The sequence below is a fragment of the Diplotaxodon limnothrissa genome, linkage group LG14 (assembly GCF_057381915.1).
Source record: "Diplotaxodon limnothrissa isolate DT_005_m linkage group LG14, D_limnothrissa_male_GT1.1, whole genome shotgun sequence".
NCBI lineage: Eukaryota > Metazoa > Chordata > Actinopteri > Cichliformes > Cichlidae > Diplotaxodon > Diplotaxodon limnothrissa.
In genome coordinates this window covers 1,489,217-1,506,362 of record NC_140609.1, presented here as the reverse complement: position 1 = coordinate 1,506,362, position 17,146 = coordinate 1,489,217, and the positions used below count along the sequence as shown (strand labels likewise).

Below are 17,146 nucleotides of genomic sequence, written 5' to 3'. Positions count from 1 at the left end.
AGTGTTAGTGTTCGTCCTCCAGCTTCACTGTTTATGTTATGCTAACATAGCTGTGTCGCTAGCGATCACGTAGCACATCATTATATACCAGCTAGCCCAACTTCAGTAACCCTACAAACGTCACTGCTGTTTAGTTTCCTGTCTTCATTTATGTTGGAAGTGATAGCAGAGCTGTACGTTTGATTTTTTTCAGAAATCTCTCCGTCAGAACATGCTATATCATGCTTAGGTAACTAGCGAAACTAGCGAGCTAACTTCCGCTAGCTTCCTGCTAACTTCTAACTCCGTTAAATGTAATAACTTTTGTTTTCATGGATGCCTGGAAGTTAAACTTTATAGTTACACCTGGTAAGGCAGCAATGCTGATCGTTTTATTAAAGATGAAAGAATTTAGACAGTTTTTAACTCTCAGTGATGCTGCAGTGTTGTTTGACCTGAAGTATACGGAGTTTAGGACCCAGATTACTCCCAGATTTAAGAGCATCTTAGTCCGACAAATACGACAATAACAACGGCCGCTTGCATGTTCTGCAAAAAAATGTGCTTTGTTGTGTATCTGACGGACAAACACCAAACCAGTTCCACATCACGGAAGTTGCACCATTTTTACAAACCAATTCTGGTTCATCTGTTTCACTCAACAATCGGCCATGTGCGTATGAAAACAAAGGCACTGCGCATGCGCGTTTTACTCCCATTCTATCGCGATATTTCATTTTCCTATCGTTGCCTAACATTATACCGGTATTACCGTGAACGGTATAATATGGCCCAGCCCTATTCAGTACCCACCTTTTACCCCACCCACCGCCACAGCTTCACTGGATGTTTGTCATACTCAATAGCACTTGCTGTTACCATGGTTACCGTGGACTTAAGTTTTAACATTTTTTTTAATTGTAGGATTTTGTCCTTTTAAAGAAAGCAGTAATATTTCATAGGAATAGTCTGTGTCATGTTGTTGTCCTACAGAACATTGTGCAGAAACAGCTGATGGTAAGTCTCCTGCTCAGTTCCAGTTCGTATCTGTCCAGGAAACAAAAACACCGTCAGCACTGCTTCAGAGTTTTGACAAGGGGGCAAGCTGTAGCTTAGTAACAGCAGAAGAGAGACATCCCATCTTTGTGTTGTTATTTAGGACACTGATGAAGCCGCCCTAAGGTCAGTGAAATGTCACGACTCACTGCCTGTCCTGCTTTTTCTTCCTCATTGCAACACGGCCGGCAGTCCTGAAGCGTGGAGCTCCTTAAATGCTCACGTCCATCAATCTTTCTGACAGTTATGTGGCCACTTTTTGTGGGATGAAGAGGAGAGGGCGTCGCAAGCAGCCATCAGGGGAACTGTACTGCAGCGCTCCTCGTCTCAGTGTTTCGCAGACAATGCGTGATGCTTTCCATATTTAACCCTCCACATTCTGTGAAACAGGATCCAGTAAAACCAGCAAACCAAATCATCGTAACGTGCAGAAGGGAAGGAGCTCTCGCTGCTCATCAAGCTCCAGCGCTCCAAGGTGAAACCCTGAGAGCTAACAGACCGGAGCGGCTCCGTCACTCACCCTGCAGCATGAAGCACCAGGTTAACATCAGCACTGCAACGCTTTACTCACACCGCAAACCAGCGTTTGAATCAGACTGCGCTACTATTACCAGAGCTGTGTTTAATAAGCAGAACCAGATGCATCTTCATTTATTCCAGAACCACTTCTTACTCATGCCTACATTACCAACAATTCAATTTGCCTGCACACAGTTATGTCAAGGATTTGGGTGGGTTAGCAGAGATGATGAGCACGCTCCAGAGGTCTGTTGAGCTCAGTCACTTTTTAAAATAAGGCCCCAAAATCATCCAACTCAAGTGACAACACTCACAGACACCCATAAGGCTCCAACTTTGTTTTCCTCATATTCCACAATACTCTGAACAACCTGGATTTACTGCAGCTGCTGCTGAAATTCATTCTTTACATTATCCACACATATATACATAAACAGTGGTTCAACAGACCGCCTGCTTCAGAGTGCTGTCGTTAGTGCAGGGAAACAAGCAGCACTGTATCCTGACACACCTGTACTGGCAGCAGACAGAAAAATGTGCCACTGTTACTGAAACTTGTGTCAGCAGCTGTTTTTCAATGTGCTTAAACACACTGAAATCTGGGAATTAGGAGGCCTGGTTCAGTGTGCCACACATCACGCCGCTGAATGAGGCCATCAGGGAGTACACTTACTACGACTCCCGGTTACATGTCGAACGTTCACATGAACGCAGCAGAACATTGCCCCGAGCATCACACCGACTTTCATAGCACACTCCTGCTGCCATTTCATCATACACAACACACACAGCCAGCAAGATGGAAAAATGTACTTTGTCCTTTAGGCCAGTCTCCTCCTGTCATTGCTCCACGGTAGGGCTGGGCCATATCATATCATTCATTGTAATACCAATACAATGTTAGGCAACAATAAGAAAATAAAATATCGCAACAGAATATGAGTAAAACGCGCATGTGCAGTGCCTTTGTTTTCATACGCACATGGCCAAAAAGCATGGCGGCAACAGAGAATAAGAAAGGCGGATCGTTGAGTGAAAGAAATGAACCAGAACTGGTTTGTAAAAACGCTGCAACTTCAGTGATGTGGAACTGGTTTGGTGTTTGTCCGTCAGATACACAACAAAGCACATTTTTTTTGTAGAACATGCAAGCGGCCGTTGTTATTGCTGTATTGTATGTCAGTGTGCCCCAGGGCAGCTGTGGCTACAACTGTAGCTGCCTTCACCAGTGTGTGAATTTGAGAGTGAATGAATAGTGGTATTGTAAAGCGCTTTGAGGGGTCCCGAAAAGCGCTATATAAATCCAATCCAATATTTTTATTATCATTATTATTATTTGTCGGACTAAGATGCTCGTAAATCTGGGAGTAATCTGGGTCCAAAACTCCGTCTGCTTCAAGTCCCAAAGTCAAACGAACACTGCAGCATCACTGAGAGTTAAAATCTGTCTAAATTCTTTCATCTTTAATAAAATCATCAGCTTTGCTGCTTTATCGGGTGTAACAATTAATTTTAACATCCAGGCATCCATGAAAACAGAATTTATTACATTTCACGGAGTTAGAAGTTAGCAGGAAGTTACTGGAAGTTAGCGCGCTAGTTTTGCTAGTTACCTAAGCATGATATAGCATGTTCTGACGGAGAGATTTCTGAAAAAAATCAAACGTACAGCTCTGCTATCACTTCCAACATAAATGAAGACAGGAAACTAAACAGCAGTGACGTTTGTAGGGTTACTGAAGTTGGGCTAGCTGGTATATAATGATGTGCTACGTGATCGCTAGCGACACAGCTATGTTAGCATAACATAAACAGTGAATCTGGAGGACGAACACTAACACTTTTCCACTTATAAAAGTTAACGTTAAGGTTCCTGATAGTTAGGGACAAATGCAATCGCATGGCAGGATGCTGTAAACGGACCAAACTTCAGTCAGGAGAACAACTGAGATAATCCATCCACAATACGAGGTTAGTCATTAATATACTGCAACAACATGGGAATAGAGCAGCTGTGATAGAATACAGCATTAATGAATCAATGGTACAGAAGTGGAGGAAGCAAGAAGAATGAGTTTAATAAAGTTTGATTTATCTGACTGCTTTGTTTCGCTTAATGTGCCTTATAATCCCGTGCACCTTATGGTCCGAAAAATACGTACTGCACACTGCAGTTTAATGTTGCAAAGCACCTCTTTTTAACTTGTGTGGATATTATACATGGTTATGCTCAGGATGTGTCAGCCCATTTCCGTTGGAAATCCCTTTTGGTTAAACTGTCAGCAATGAATTTGCATTTGCACTGTTACATTTTTATAAAGCTTTAATGTACATAAAAAACAGCTGCTTGTTTAAGTGAAAAAGAATTGATGGGTTTTTGCACTAATAAAGTTGTGGAGTTATAAAGTATTTTGTTTTTGTCTCGCGTCAGTTATATCGCAAATTTTCAAATATATATTGGGATAAATAGTTTTGTCCATATTGCCCTGCCCTATTGTGTACTATATATAAAAACCAGTCTATTTATCACATCATCCAGGTGGAGAAATGGTTCATGTGGCACATGCTGTTGCAGTGTTTGGTGCTTTGTATGAGACGTGTCAGCCTCATACAGGCTGAGGTGAAATACAGCAAACCAGGCTTATGCATGAGTCACTGGGAGCAGGACACACACACAGCAGCAGAGCAGGATTAGCACCGAGTGAAACATTAACATTCAAATCAAACAAGATCCAGACAAAGAGGTAACCCAGTGTAAAGACTGCTCCCTGGGTAAATGCAGACACGTGCATAGACTGCGCTCTACCACCCAACATCTGACTACAGGACACAGCTCAACTTGATCCCTTTGCCTGTTTGAACGCCGCTGTGCAGTTTTACCCATGTTCATACATGAACATAACTCTGCAACCCTACACCAAGAAATCCATCTTCAACATTCCTGACAAAAGCTCCAGGAGCTGGAATGTACTCAGAACAGCACCATCAGACACAAGCAGTTCACACGGAGATCAGGTTCAGTTACTCACTTCAGCTTTTTTTTTTCCGTCCTACAAAAGATATCATCAACATTGTTCCTCATAAACGCTCAGCAGCAGCTGAACATTCTGAGCTTCTCCTGGACAGACGATCAAGACTCTGATGGAGAAGACTCCCGTCCACTGTTAGACAGAGTGCAGCTCCACAGTCTTGAACCGTGGATAGAGACAGCAGCTCTGGACCGAGAGCTGCACTAACCGGAAGCTACAACAAGTGGAGAGCATCCTGTGCCACTATACTCAGGTCGAGTGCTGCACTTCAACATGGTGGAGCTGGACGAGACCGCCGCTCTGTTAGTTATTGTCATAAAGTGGATGCTGAAGTATATAATTATAATACCGCAGGGCCTCGCGAGTGGGCTTTATGACAGAAAGCAGTCTGCATGGCACTGATATTCTTGTGGTGCTTGTACATACCTCATTTTTTCAGTCAAAATTTGGATTAAGAAATCACACACACAAAAACAAAGTGTTAACTGCTCCAAGTATCTCGCCACCATGAAAGGAAAAACATGAAAGATTTCTATTAAACGCTCACATTTGCTTCCCACCCTTCTAGTGCTTTCATATTTCTTTGGAAGGATGGAGGCGGTCGGCTCAGTGTCTGGTAGTACCAAGGAGTGGATTGCACCAACGATATGCACGGGCATTCAGCCCATTCTCCACCCTCCCCACTCCTCAGCTCAGCTGTGTGTGTGCGTTAGGGGGTGGCAGCGTGGCCAAGAGAGTCGACGAAGCCCGACTGAAACAATGACATCATCTCTGCAGGACTGGCCGGCAGAGAAGTCTCGCTGCACTCTCACCTCGAGCTGACTGTCCAGTGTCCATGCTCAGGCCGGCCGGTGGTTTAGTGCAACAGGGACGAGACACAACTGAGCCCCTGTTCTCCTCCCAGTGTGACTGCAGACCTCCGAGTTCTTTGCAGACTCACAAAGCAAGGTGTTCCAGAACTTCCACACCAAAATAATGCATGAAAGCAAATGAAAGGCAGGCAAATGATAATGTTGAACATCCTTGTTACTGTGTGGTATGCCGCCACTCGATAGAAAATGATGAATGCTACAAAGATCTACTGAGACATGGGCCCAAGTTGGCCCACACCGAGAAGGCTCTGCTTGATACGTCTTACAGCAGCTTTACAAACTCGACCAGATAAAAACCAATGAAGTCGTTTTCATACCGGAGCAGATGCACACACAGTGGGCTGCGTGCAGACAGCTCACAGTGAGACAGTGTGGTGAATTTTAAAGAGGGTTTGAGCACCAGAATCAGCACACAAGCATCAGAGCAGAGCGTAAAGAGGCGCGCTGTTGCTCAGAGGACCGCGTCTACTGCTTTCAGGGTGGAGAGATCGATGCTGCTGTAAACGCAAAACCAACTCCAGCTGATCGGGCAGCTCACATGCACCATGCACGTTTTTGTCACACACTAGTGCAGTTTGAAGACATGGGCGGTGTGGGGGCATTGAAATGTACGGGATGTCTAAAGTGAGAAAGTGAGCGCCCCGTCAGTTGGGTTGTGTGACATATTTATTGGTCTCTCTGTGCACATCTGTCCAACTTCTTAAACAGAACAGTCGTGTAGAGCAAAGTCTCAAAGATCAAAACTGTGGTTATTGTCCCCGATTGTTGTTTTTGAATTGTCTACGCTCAAAATACCCACAAATCGCTTGACAAAGCACATTCCTTTTGTGCTGTGTGAGATCCAGCAGCTTAACGTCTGTCTGAATCAACTCGAGATGGAAAATGTAGCCTTAAAATCCACAATGAAAATCAAAAACTTTCAAGGACATTTGCGATAATTATATTTATGATGACTTAGAGAAAGAAATTGCAGTGACTGCAGCTTGCAGATAGCAGCATTGATTTGTGCTAACAAAACAAACAGCATTATCCATCCTTGGTTTCCACTGTCACTGATGCCACGAGGTGCCGGCAGCAACAGCAGCGACACAGCATAAGCTAAAGTTAGGCAGTGTTTTCCCTGGAAGTGTTGGTAAATCCTGTTTTACAATAACTAAAGTAGTTTTTTCTTGTAATTCCCCAGGAGCCTGCACAATGTTGCCTCATAATAAAAGTGAGAAATATTTTCTACCTGGGACGTTGTCGAGCTTTTTAACCAGCTGCTTTTACCACCACATAACTGCATCAGTAATTTCCATCCACCATTTGCTCCGCCTGTGATTTAGAGTGTAAATAGCAAATGCTACAGCGATGTTTGGTTTACTCTTCAGCCTTACATCACCAGCTGTTAGCATCGCCTCCTTCCTAGCTTGGTTGTCTTTAGCAGTGTGTTTTTTGGCTCAGCGGTTGTCGCTTCCCCCTTTAGTGGTAAGAGTTTTCTTGCATGTTTGGTGCTTTGTCACAGGCTGTAGAAGCAGCTCAATTTTTACTACACTGAAGCCTGAAACATGGCTCCTGCTCTCAGACATGCCTGGGCTGGTCTTATTGTGTGGCACTAGGTAACAAAAATACACACTGCAAGTCCAACGTCCAGTCTAATGTATGAGGTTTAAAATTGTCTGTGTAATTTTTATGTGTTCATTAATCAGAATTTTAAGCAAGTCCTAACACTGAAATGCAGGCGGCTCATTGGTCAGATTAGTTTGCTGAGTGTGACTAGTGTGAATGCTAGCAGCAGAAGCCTTCTTTGCAGGTTAGCTTCCAGCACTGAATGAGGACCAGCACTGTGCTGCAGCCTACAAAGAAAGGTTGATTTTCTACATCAAAGCACTGCCGACCAACACTGGTTACTGTGGTTCTCATCTGTTTTACTTCACAGTTTTTTTCACAACTTCCTGAGACAGAGGCTGCTGCATCCTGCCGTACAGATACATAACAATCAACAGACCTTAAGAAAATATGAATAATCACTTTAACTGGTGAATATCTCAGGTGAACACCAACAACTGATCATCTAATGTACTAGCCGTGCACACCACCAGACAGTAATCTATGACAACATGTTTTATTTCCTCTCTGTGTCAACGTCTCAGTGTATGTTTAAAAAACAAAAAACCTGTGACATGGGTGTGGGAGAGCCCCACCGCACCTCAGTGAGGTTTGTAAGTTTGATGTTTCCCTTACTCTCAGCCTGAAATTCAAACTAACGATCCAGCTGAGCACAGAACCATCCAGGAAGTGGATTGCAGGTTGTAGTGCATGCTCATGTCAGTCCTTAAAATTATGTAATATTAGATAATATTAGATGTGTTTTTAACAGTTTGGCTCATTGCTGTGCATTGAAAATGAGACTGTTGATGGGAGCATCAAGTTAAAAATGATTCTCAGCAGACGCAACAGCAAAGCTGGTCAGAGAAGAATAAATGCAGAGAGACCTGCAAGGAAAACCAGCTCCAGAGTGTACACGAATCACACTGGACCAGTCCCGACCAGTTTGGCCATTTCAGTATCTGATGGGTCCCTTATCTTTGTTAAGCTCTGCTGCATTGATATCCCCTGAGAAATAAGAAGCATTTGAGACTCTGCCCCTCTCCAGGCAAACCATAAGACGGATCGAGGACGTTGCAGGAAATCTGGAGCTTTGTTTAAAAGCCAAGCAGATCATTTTGACTTTTTATTTTTGGCTCTGGACGAGACCTGTGAAGTCCATGACTAAACCCAGTTACTCATATCCCAGCTTGCACATGTGATAACAATGAGTTTGAAATTACAGGGAGATGGCAGAAATGCACTGAATCAAAGGGACTATGACAGCATGCTTGGTTACACCTGACAAACAGTCACGTGTTACAACCGATGGGTGAATGTTCGACTTTTCAACCACGTAAAGATAAAGAGACTGAAATGAATGGAGAAATAAAATTGGAGTTTTTGAACCGTATTATACATGAGGAGGTGCTGTGTCGGTCAGTGCTAAAAATTAACCATGGTGTTGGTGTTGTAATTATAATAATTCACTTGATCAGGACAGAGGACTTAATCACAGTCTGGTACACTTTGGGAGACAGAAGCCACCCCTCAGCTGTTAGACGGCTCAGCCTGGACAAAGTAATAAACAGAGAGCCGAAATGTAAGAGTTTTGTGAAAAGCAAGATCATGACATTGTCTTCTGCTTCTGAGCGCTACGCAGATTTGGCATTTCCTGTTGATACGACTGTGCTTCGAATTTCCACATCAGACAGTGATGCTGACTTTAAAGTACTTGTTCAAGCCCAAAACAGACTAAAGAACAGCTCTAACAATAAAGCTTCTTAAAGTTAAAAGTCATTGAAATTTTAAGGCTTCATTTTGATTAAATGCTGATAAAACGTTGGCATTTTACTATACCCTAGTATAGTATATACCTTTCATTGCCTAATCGTAACATCTGTTCTTACCAGTAACACTTTATGTAGAGATCAAATTAATATTGAGCAGAATTGAGTTCAGCTTATTGGTTTTGCCCTCCACAACATTCGTGGTTCATCTTGTGGTCCCTTAGAAAAATTAAATTCAAACTGAAGGTCAAGCCTTCTTAGCAGTTTCAGACCAATTTCAACAGTTATTGAAACATATCTTCCTACTGGAGCAGCAACTGGACCAGACGATATCCCAACCGAAGCAGACGCAACAGCAAAACTGGTCAGAGAAGAATAAATGCAGAGAGACCTGCAAGGAAAACCAGCTCCAGAGTGTACACGAATCACACTGGACCAGTCCCGACCAGTTTGGCCATTTCAGCATCTGATGGGTCCCTTATCTTTGGATGGCCATTCCCGGTCGCTTCTCGGGCGACCGGGAATGGCCATCCTGACAGAATTGTTTAACAAGACTTTCAGCACAGGGGAAGTCCCGAAGGTCTGGACAACCAGTATTACCAGTATTACCATACCCATATGGAAGAACAAAGGGGATGTAGCCGAATGCTTAAATTATCGTCCTATTCTCCTACTATGTCACACGGTGAAAATATTCGAAAGAGTCATCAATGCACGTCTTCGGGAAATTGTCAACGTCACCCACAACCAATGCGGTTTCGTGAAGGGATGCGGAACAACTGACGCTACACGCTGCCCGCCTCCTGCTGGAGAAGCAAAGGGAAAAGAACAAGACGGTACAGCCTTCCTAGACCTTGAAAAGGCTTTCGACAGGGTACCCCATGACCTCATATAGCACTTCTTAAGATCGCATGGTGTCCCTTAGGTGTATGTCAAATGGATACAGCTCCTCTATGACAACGTCACCAGTTCAGTCCGATGCGCCGCTGGACTATCACCTCCCTTCCCAGTTAGCGTCGGAGTCCACCAAGGATCAGCTTTATCACCCCTCCTCTTTATCCTTTGTATGGATACCATCACGGCTAGGGATGGGTATTGATAAGATTTTCACGATTCCGATTCCATTTTCGATTCTGTTTAACGATTCGATTCTTTATCGATTCTCTTATTGATTCTTTTTTAAAAGGAGAACACTAAAGTCGATTAGCTTGGAACTGTGTTTTATATCTTCTCTTTGAACAAGATAGAAATTTAGGAGTAACATGGCCTTACAAACCCAACAGTGAGATCTTAAGAGATCCAGCCTACGGCTCTTCAATGGGGTGTCACAGGGTCCCCAGGAAAAAAAAAGTATATGTAAAATAATAAAATAAATATTCTCCTGTAGCAATAACAAAGTTTAACATAAATTATTCTGTAGCAATTACACAAGAATATCCAGTAATGTCCTGCCTACAATTAAACACATTCACTTACCAAAGTGAAATCGGGGGCATCTGCTGTGGCAAATGGGTGCAAGCCTTTGACCACAAACTTAGACACTGCTGGGTGACATTCGTCTATCCTGGCCTGAAAGGAGACGCTACCGGTAGACTGCAGCGAGAACTGCCAGCATCTGAGCCAGCCAGACTCTGTCTCTCTCATCATGGTTATCTAAATGCAACGCACAGTAATAGCAGGTTTTGTAATAAGGTAAATCGCGCTAACATAATATGCAATGCTAATTGATTAGTTACCTGCAGTATTAACAGGAGAGGACGTGGAAACGCTACCGCTGCTGCTGGGTTGAGCTTCGCTAGTCCGGAGCGGATCAAAAACACGACATTCGTTGAAAGCAATCGCGTGTTTTTTGAGCAAATGCTTTTGCATGTTCGTAGTGTTTCCTCCCTTTGATGAAATCTCTACTTTGCAAGTATTGCACGTTGCCCTGTTGTCATCCTTTCTCATAAAGTGTAACCAAACTTTTGAGCGTTTGTGCCGCTCAGGCGCCGTGTTTCCTACTGGGTAAAAGACGCTACTCAACGTGATGACGTCATTCGGGGCGACTGGAATCGATAAGGGAATCGTTTTTAAAAGTGGCAAACAATTCCAAGGAATTGAAACAGTGGGAACTGGTTCTCAACAAGAACCGGTTTTCGATACCCATCCCTAATCACGGCCGACCTCCAGTTACCTCATCCATGGTCTCTCCTCTTTGCTGATGACGTATTCCTCGCCAGCAAAGACAGAGAAGAGACTCAATTCTGAAAGACCCGGCTCGATGAATATGGTATGCGGCTCAATACAAAAAAAGACCGAATACCTGGAAGGAGGCCCCCAAACTGATGGCATCGTCATAATTGACAACGAAGAGTTGAAGACAGAAGAGTTCCGCTACTTGGGCTCAGTTATCAGCTGCGATGGAAATATCCCCTCCGATGTCCGAGCACGAATAAATGCAGCCTGGTTAAAATGGCGACAGGTAGGGCTGGGCCATATCATACCGTTCACGGTAATACCGGTATAATGTTAGGCAACGATAAGAAAATGAAATATTGCGATAGAATATGGGTAAAACGTGCATGTGCAGTGCCTTTGTTTTCAAACGCACTATTTCACTGCAGGGCAACTTGCACGTGGCAATTAAAGCATTGATTGATTGATTGATTTTTGGTAGAGCATGCTAGCGGGCCGTTGTTATTACTGTGTTTTTTGGAAAAATACGGCACACTTAAAATCAATCATTTGGTTTTTCTAAAAATCGACAGAGCCCCTTATAATCTCGTGTGCCTTATGTATGAATTCTGGTTGTGTTTACTGACCTCGAAACGATTTTATGTGCTACACATAATCTGTCAAGTATTTTAGTACGACTTTGCTAGCTACGAAGCCGCACCGCTTGATAGATTGTGGGAGCATTACGGCTATTGTAGGCAGGAGCCTCATGGAGTGATACATACTGTTCTTCAACATAATATTACCGTATTGTGTGTATAACCTCTTTTTAAGTTTTGTGGATATTATACATGGTTATGCTGAGGATATGTCAGCCAGTTTACACTGGAAATGCCTTTTGGTCAAACTGTCAGCGAGGAATTTGCATTTGTACTGTTTTTTGGGTTTTTTTGCACTAATAAAGTTGTGGAGTTGTAAAGTATTTTGTCTAGTGTCAATTATATCATCAGTTATATCGTTAGTTATATCATTATTGCAAATTTTCAAATGTATATCATGATAAATATTATTGGTCATATCGCCCTGCTCTAGTCACTGGTGTCCTTTGTGACAGAAGAGTGCCAGATCGACTCAAGGGAAAAATCTACAAAACGGTGGTTGCCCAGTAGCCCTGTATGACTCTGCATGTTGCCCGCATTGACCACACATGAACTGGCCCTAAACACCATGGAGATGCGCATTCTCGATGGAGCCTGGGAATTACAAGATGGGACTGTGTTACGAACAAAGACATACGGAAGCGACTAGGTGTAGCCCCAATTAAGGAAAAGATGCTTGAGTCCCGCCTGAGGTGGTATGGACACGTGATTCAAAGTGATGAGAACTCTGTAGCAAAAACGACTATGAGGACCGACCCAGAAAGACGCCGGCCTCAAGGCAGACCGAAGAAACAGTGGATGGACAAAATTTAGGAAGACATTAAGACCGTCAACGCATCACCTGAGGACACCTTGGACTGAACCAAGTGGAGAAACCTTTGCTGAAGAGCGGACCCTGCACCAGCGGGAACAACGCCATTTAGTATTTAGCCATTAATGCAAAGTTTACAGCACAAAGCAGGAATGAAACCAGCACAAACAGACTTCAAAGCCATCACCACGGTGATTCTACTTTAGAAACCAGTAGAAACAGTTTGGTACCTGTTGAAGTTGGAGGTGAGTCTGCAGGGCTGGGTCAGCTTTAACATCACTCTGGATTCTTGGCTAGCTTAGCCTCAGCATGCCGTCTGTGCAGACGCTTGCACAGAGCGTTTGCACTTCACCATCGTCATCATACCTGTGCTCTTGACCCACTATTTTCCTTCACTGGTACATGAACTGAAATCACTTGTAGTGTATAGTGAAGTGCAAGTGGAACGGATAAATCGATAAACAGACTAAAAATTCAAAGAAACTGAACTACCGAGAACTGGGTCGCTACAAGAACCGGTTCTCGATTAGCATCCCTACCCGTGATGTCATGTGATCAGGGTCCTGCTGGCTGTGCAGCATATGAGGCTGAAAACTATAAGAGACAGAGCTACATTGGCCCCCAGACTCTGGAACTCTCTGACAGCAGTTTGTACAGTTTTATTTACTTTAACTTTACTTTTAATCCTGACCTGAAGCAAACAGCTAGAAGAAGAATAGAATGGCTTCAGGACAATGAGTGACAGTCCTTGAGTGGCTGAGCCAAAGCCCAACCCACAGAGCATCAGTGGAAAGAAGGGTTGGTTGATTTAACCTCAAAGTTAGATCAAGTTAATTTTGGCAAAATCATAATATTACCATAATGATATTTTTTACGACACTTTTATACCATGTAAAACGCTGTAGTGCTGTTATGATCGATCATAATAACAGAGGCATGACTAATGCTGTTCACAGACAGACAGAAAACACTGCTCAGATCCAGATGTGTGAACCTGCAGCACCTCAGGTGCTGAATTACGCAACATTTTTTTAACTTTGACAAAAAAAGTGTAATTCTACATAGTTTAAGTGTCCCTTAAGTGGTTTTAAAACCAAATACACTCTAGTTCGAGGTTATCAAATATGAAAAAACAGAAACCTAAAGACTAAATAAGTGAGACTCTGCAGATCAATGAATAATAAAAAAAATACCTTGAACACATTTGCAGCCTAATAAAATCTTAGCATTTTCTATTTTTTAATAACTTGAGTCCTATCGTGAACTCCTGGGTGTTTCTGCATTTTTATCAATTATTTAATATCAATTTTAGCAAATCAGACAAACTGCAGCTGTTTGAAGTGTTGCACTTCTAGGACAACACACTGTTTCAAGAGAGCATGTGATCGCTGAAGCAGGTGGGTTGTGTTAGAAGTTTAGTAGGAATTTTGCCCAGTGAAGGTCCTTAGATATGAAGACTTACTAAGACTGGGAAATAATGATAGCACAGCTTTCAAGCTTTCACCATTCTAGCTTGGTCATGGCTGACACAATGAGGGAAGCTTCCCGCATTCGGACACAGAGAAAATACATTGAAACTTCCTGCCGTGAACTCTGGTTTGACATAAAGCTGCCATTGTCCACAGCTCCATCTGACTTTCACATTAATGCCGTCATCCAAACCTGTGATATTCTCATCTTCCAACAGTCGAGGCTGATTAGGTGAACAGATTCACAATCAAGTATGCACACTGCACCCAACTCAGACAGTCATTACCTCTAATTACAATGCCTGCTCGAGGACCTTAACAAGTTTAGTCAAACCACTACAAGCCAACGGGGACAGCGAGCTGAGGAGCAAACACTCGACCAGCCAACCTCCTCCAGCCTTATCGTTCACCAGTGACAAAACATGATCCCGATGTGACTCTCTGGAGGCTATAGCTGTGTTTTGACTGAAGGCATCACCAGAAGTGTCAGTCAGCACGAGAAAGCAGCTCGATGACAACTTGTGGACACGTCCATTTGCCTCTCTTCTCTCGTACAAAGCATTCGTTGGGTTTTTAAACAGACACAGATACTTTTATCTGTTCCTTGAAAACCAATATATACATTTTGCCACCGATTAAACACTAAACAATATTTGTTTTCACACTCCAACTTTTTTCTGCTGCTTTTTCAAAAGAGTAACTTGACTTGTTTCCTAAATTTACAGCCATTTGATTCTCTGGATCTTTTACATTTATCTGTATGCCTCATTGGAAAATGATCCTTATGCATCTTATAGTGAGCCTTAGCAGAGCCCCTCAGTTGATCCACTGTCTGACCAAAGGTGTTTTAGCTCTCTTCCCCTCCCTTTGCTCTGATTGGCTGCCCCTCACAAAGAATGATGTGGCAGGTTGGTGAAAATATGGAATATAATAAAAAGTTTTCTTTAAACAATGATGTTATGTTGTTCATCTTTCAGAACTGAACCCAAAGTTTTCCTGTTTACTATCATACTGCAGGACGACAGTCTACAGATTCTTACCTGCAGGTGTTCAGACTCCTGAACACTCAGTGACTGGGATCACACACACACACCTTCAGGCACCAAGTTACTTTTTGCAAAATACTCAGTATTTAGCACATTTCCATTGCAGGCTCTTGTCTTGGGTTTTTTTTGCAATTTTTGCACATTGCACTTTACATAGTCCTGTGTTCGTCTGTTGTATGTAATATGTAGCGCCGCGGTCTCGGAGGAACGCTGTATCATCTCAAGCTGTACTGTACCATCTGTACATGGTTGAGATGACAATAAAAGCCAGTTGACTTGAAAAGGTTTCCAGCAAAGTTCATCATACTTGAAATAGAGAACCACGGTGATGAATTCCTTTTTCTTTAGTGGAAGTGAGCTGTTTTTTCCTGTCAGTTGTGTTCCCTTAGCACAACTGAAGCTGTAATGCTTCATTAAACAACCTTCATCATGCTGTCGTCTGTGCATGCTCAATAACTGTATAATCCCACAAGACAACAAAGAGTGCAATAGCATTATATTTATTACAATGCATTGTAATGAATACCAATGCTATAATAGCACTTAAGAGCACTGTAGTTAACCATTACTGGGCTCCACCTTCTCCTTAGCAAAGAATACTATGGGCGAGGGGGGCAAGGACACAGATAAGTGGACAAACCAATGCAGCAGCTGTGGAAGTGGCCCAAAGGTGCAAATCACCAGGAAAACATTTGCTTTTACATTTAGCCAAACTGAGGTCAGTGACCTGGGGTGTGGAGAGCTCCACGCATAATTCCACTTAAAATTTGGAATTTCTTGCTCTGTCTGCCTCCGTGGGCTCTTTGTATGGGATCCACGTTTGGTGATTTCACTTCAGCCCACCCCCCGGAGACGGCAGGTAAAGACACGGACATTTGTTTCGCACCTAGCGTTAGCACCAGTCCCCTTACACTGACACCAAACCCTCTGCCTAATTCACTTTTCTGGTCTTGTTACGCTTCCGTTCCCTGGCACGACAAAGGAGATGTTTCGGGAACTCCGTTGAACATACGCAGTGTCTTACTTTTGTCTCGTTTCTTCAGCGACAGTCGAAAGTGTCGCGGACAGGTTGCCGCTGACCAATTACATTCATTTGAATGAACGTTTAGTGAATTGTAATGTTACACTGCCGGTGTGACGTTTAAAGGCATCAGGTAAACCGACCCCCACACAACAGGAGCCTGCTTCAAGCATAAGGTGCAGGAATTGATGCTACTTCGGAAACAACAGTGCGTAATTTCTTTACGCCACCCATACCAGTAAGGTCAGGCTGAGGTGAAGCTCGATGTGCGCGTCAAAGTGAGCGGTATCACGCAGTTAATGCGTTATATTACCTGGCCGTACACCTTTGGCATCGCCGGTTTACCAGCGCTCCGGCGACTTCGATGCTGCGGGTAGACGCTGGAGACCGACCCGCCTTCGATTCCACTGCGAGCGGGCAGATGCAGCGCTCGAGCCGCGGAGCCACCTCCATCTCCGTGCAGTGAAGCCTCACTTGCTTCTATTGTGAAAAATCCTCTGTTTTGCGGCAGCATGTAACGCTGCTCAGGATGAAGACGAAGAGTCGACGAGTTTATTCCTGCCACGCTGAGGACCAATAAATACAACAAACAGCGAAGAGAGGACAGCATCTCGCCCGCTCGTGATAACGCCATGTTTGTGTATGTTTTGCCTTTTGGATTAGGTAAGACCGAAGAGCTCCTTCTACTGGCAGCCACTGCTACATTCGCAAGCCATGGGAAATTTCAGGAAGTACCACATTTCTCAGCTTCAAATATGCTTTTGCTGGATCGGTATCACACACAAAGGCTGTGAACAAGCCTCCCGGTGTCCACGCCATTTGTTTAAGGAGGCACACGAATTACACAACGACAACTCTGACAAATGCAAATAAAAAACAACGCAACAGCAAACGTTATAGCCTGCCTGGTACATGAACTGCTATGTAACACGTATCAGCAAGCAGTACTATCGTGTAAATTCTTTACTTCGCACAAACACATCAGCATCGTTTTTATTAGTGAAAACGGTGTTTTACAAAGGGGACATTTATGACGCTGTAGCGCACAAAACATTACAGAAATACAACCAGACCGTAAAGGTACCACTTACACCTCAACAATAAATATATTGTAGCTGTAGCACATTAAACGTTCTGGTGGTAAATTAATCTGTGACTAGTTGAGCTCTCATTAG

The 17,146-nt window shown here is 43.4% G+C and overlaps 1 protein-coding gene across 2 annotated transcripts in view; it reads right to left on the bottom strand.

Annotated features, from left to right (window-relative positions):
• sorl1 (sortilin-related receptor, L(DLR class) A repeats containing) overlaps positions 1-16,605 on the bottom strand; it is a 92,660-nt gene extending 76,055 nt beyond the window's left edge. For both annotated transcript variants that reach the window (XM_085370282.1, XM_085370283.1), the window contains exon 1: positions 16,285-16,605. In XM_085370282.1, coding sequence (XP_085226408.1) covers positions 16,285-16,605 — 321 coding nt within the window. The remainder of the gene's footprint in view (positions 1-16,284) is intronic.
• Positions 16,606-17,146: the final 541 nt, after the last annotated feature.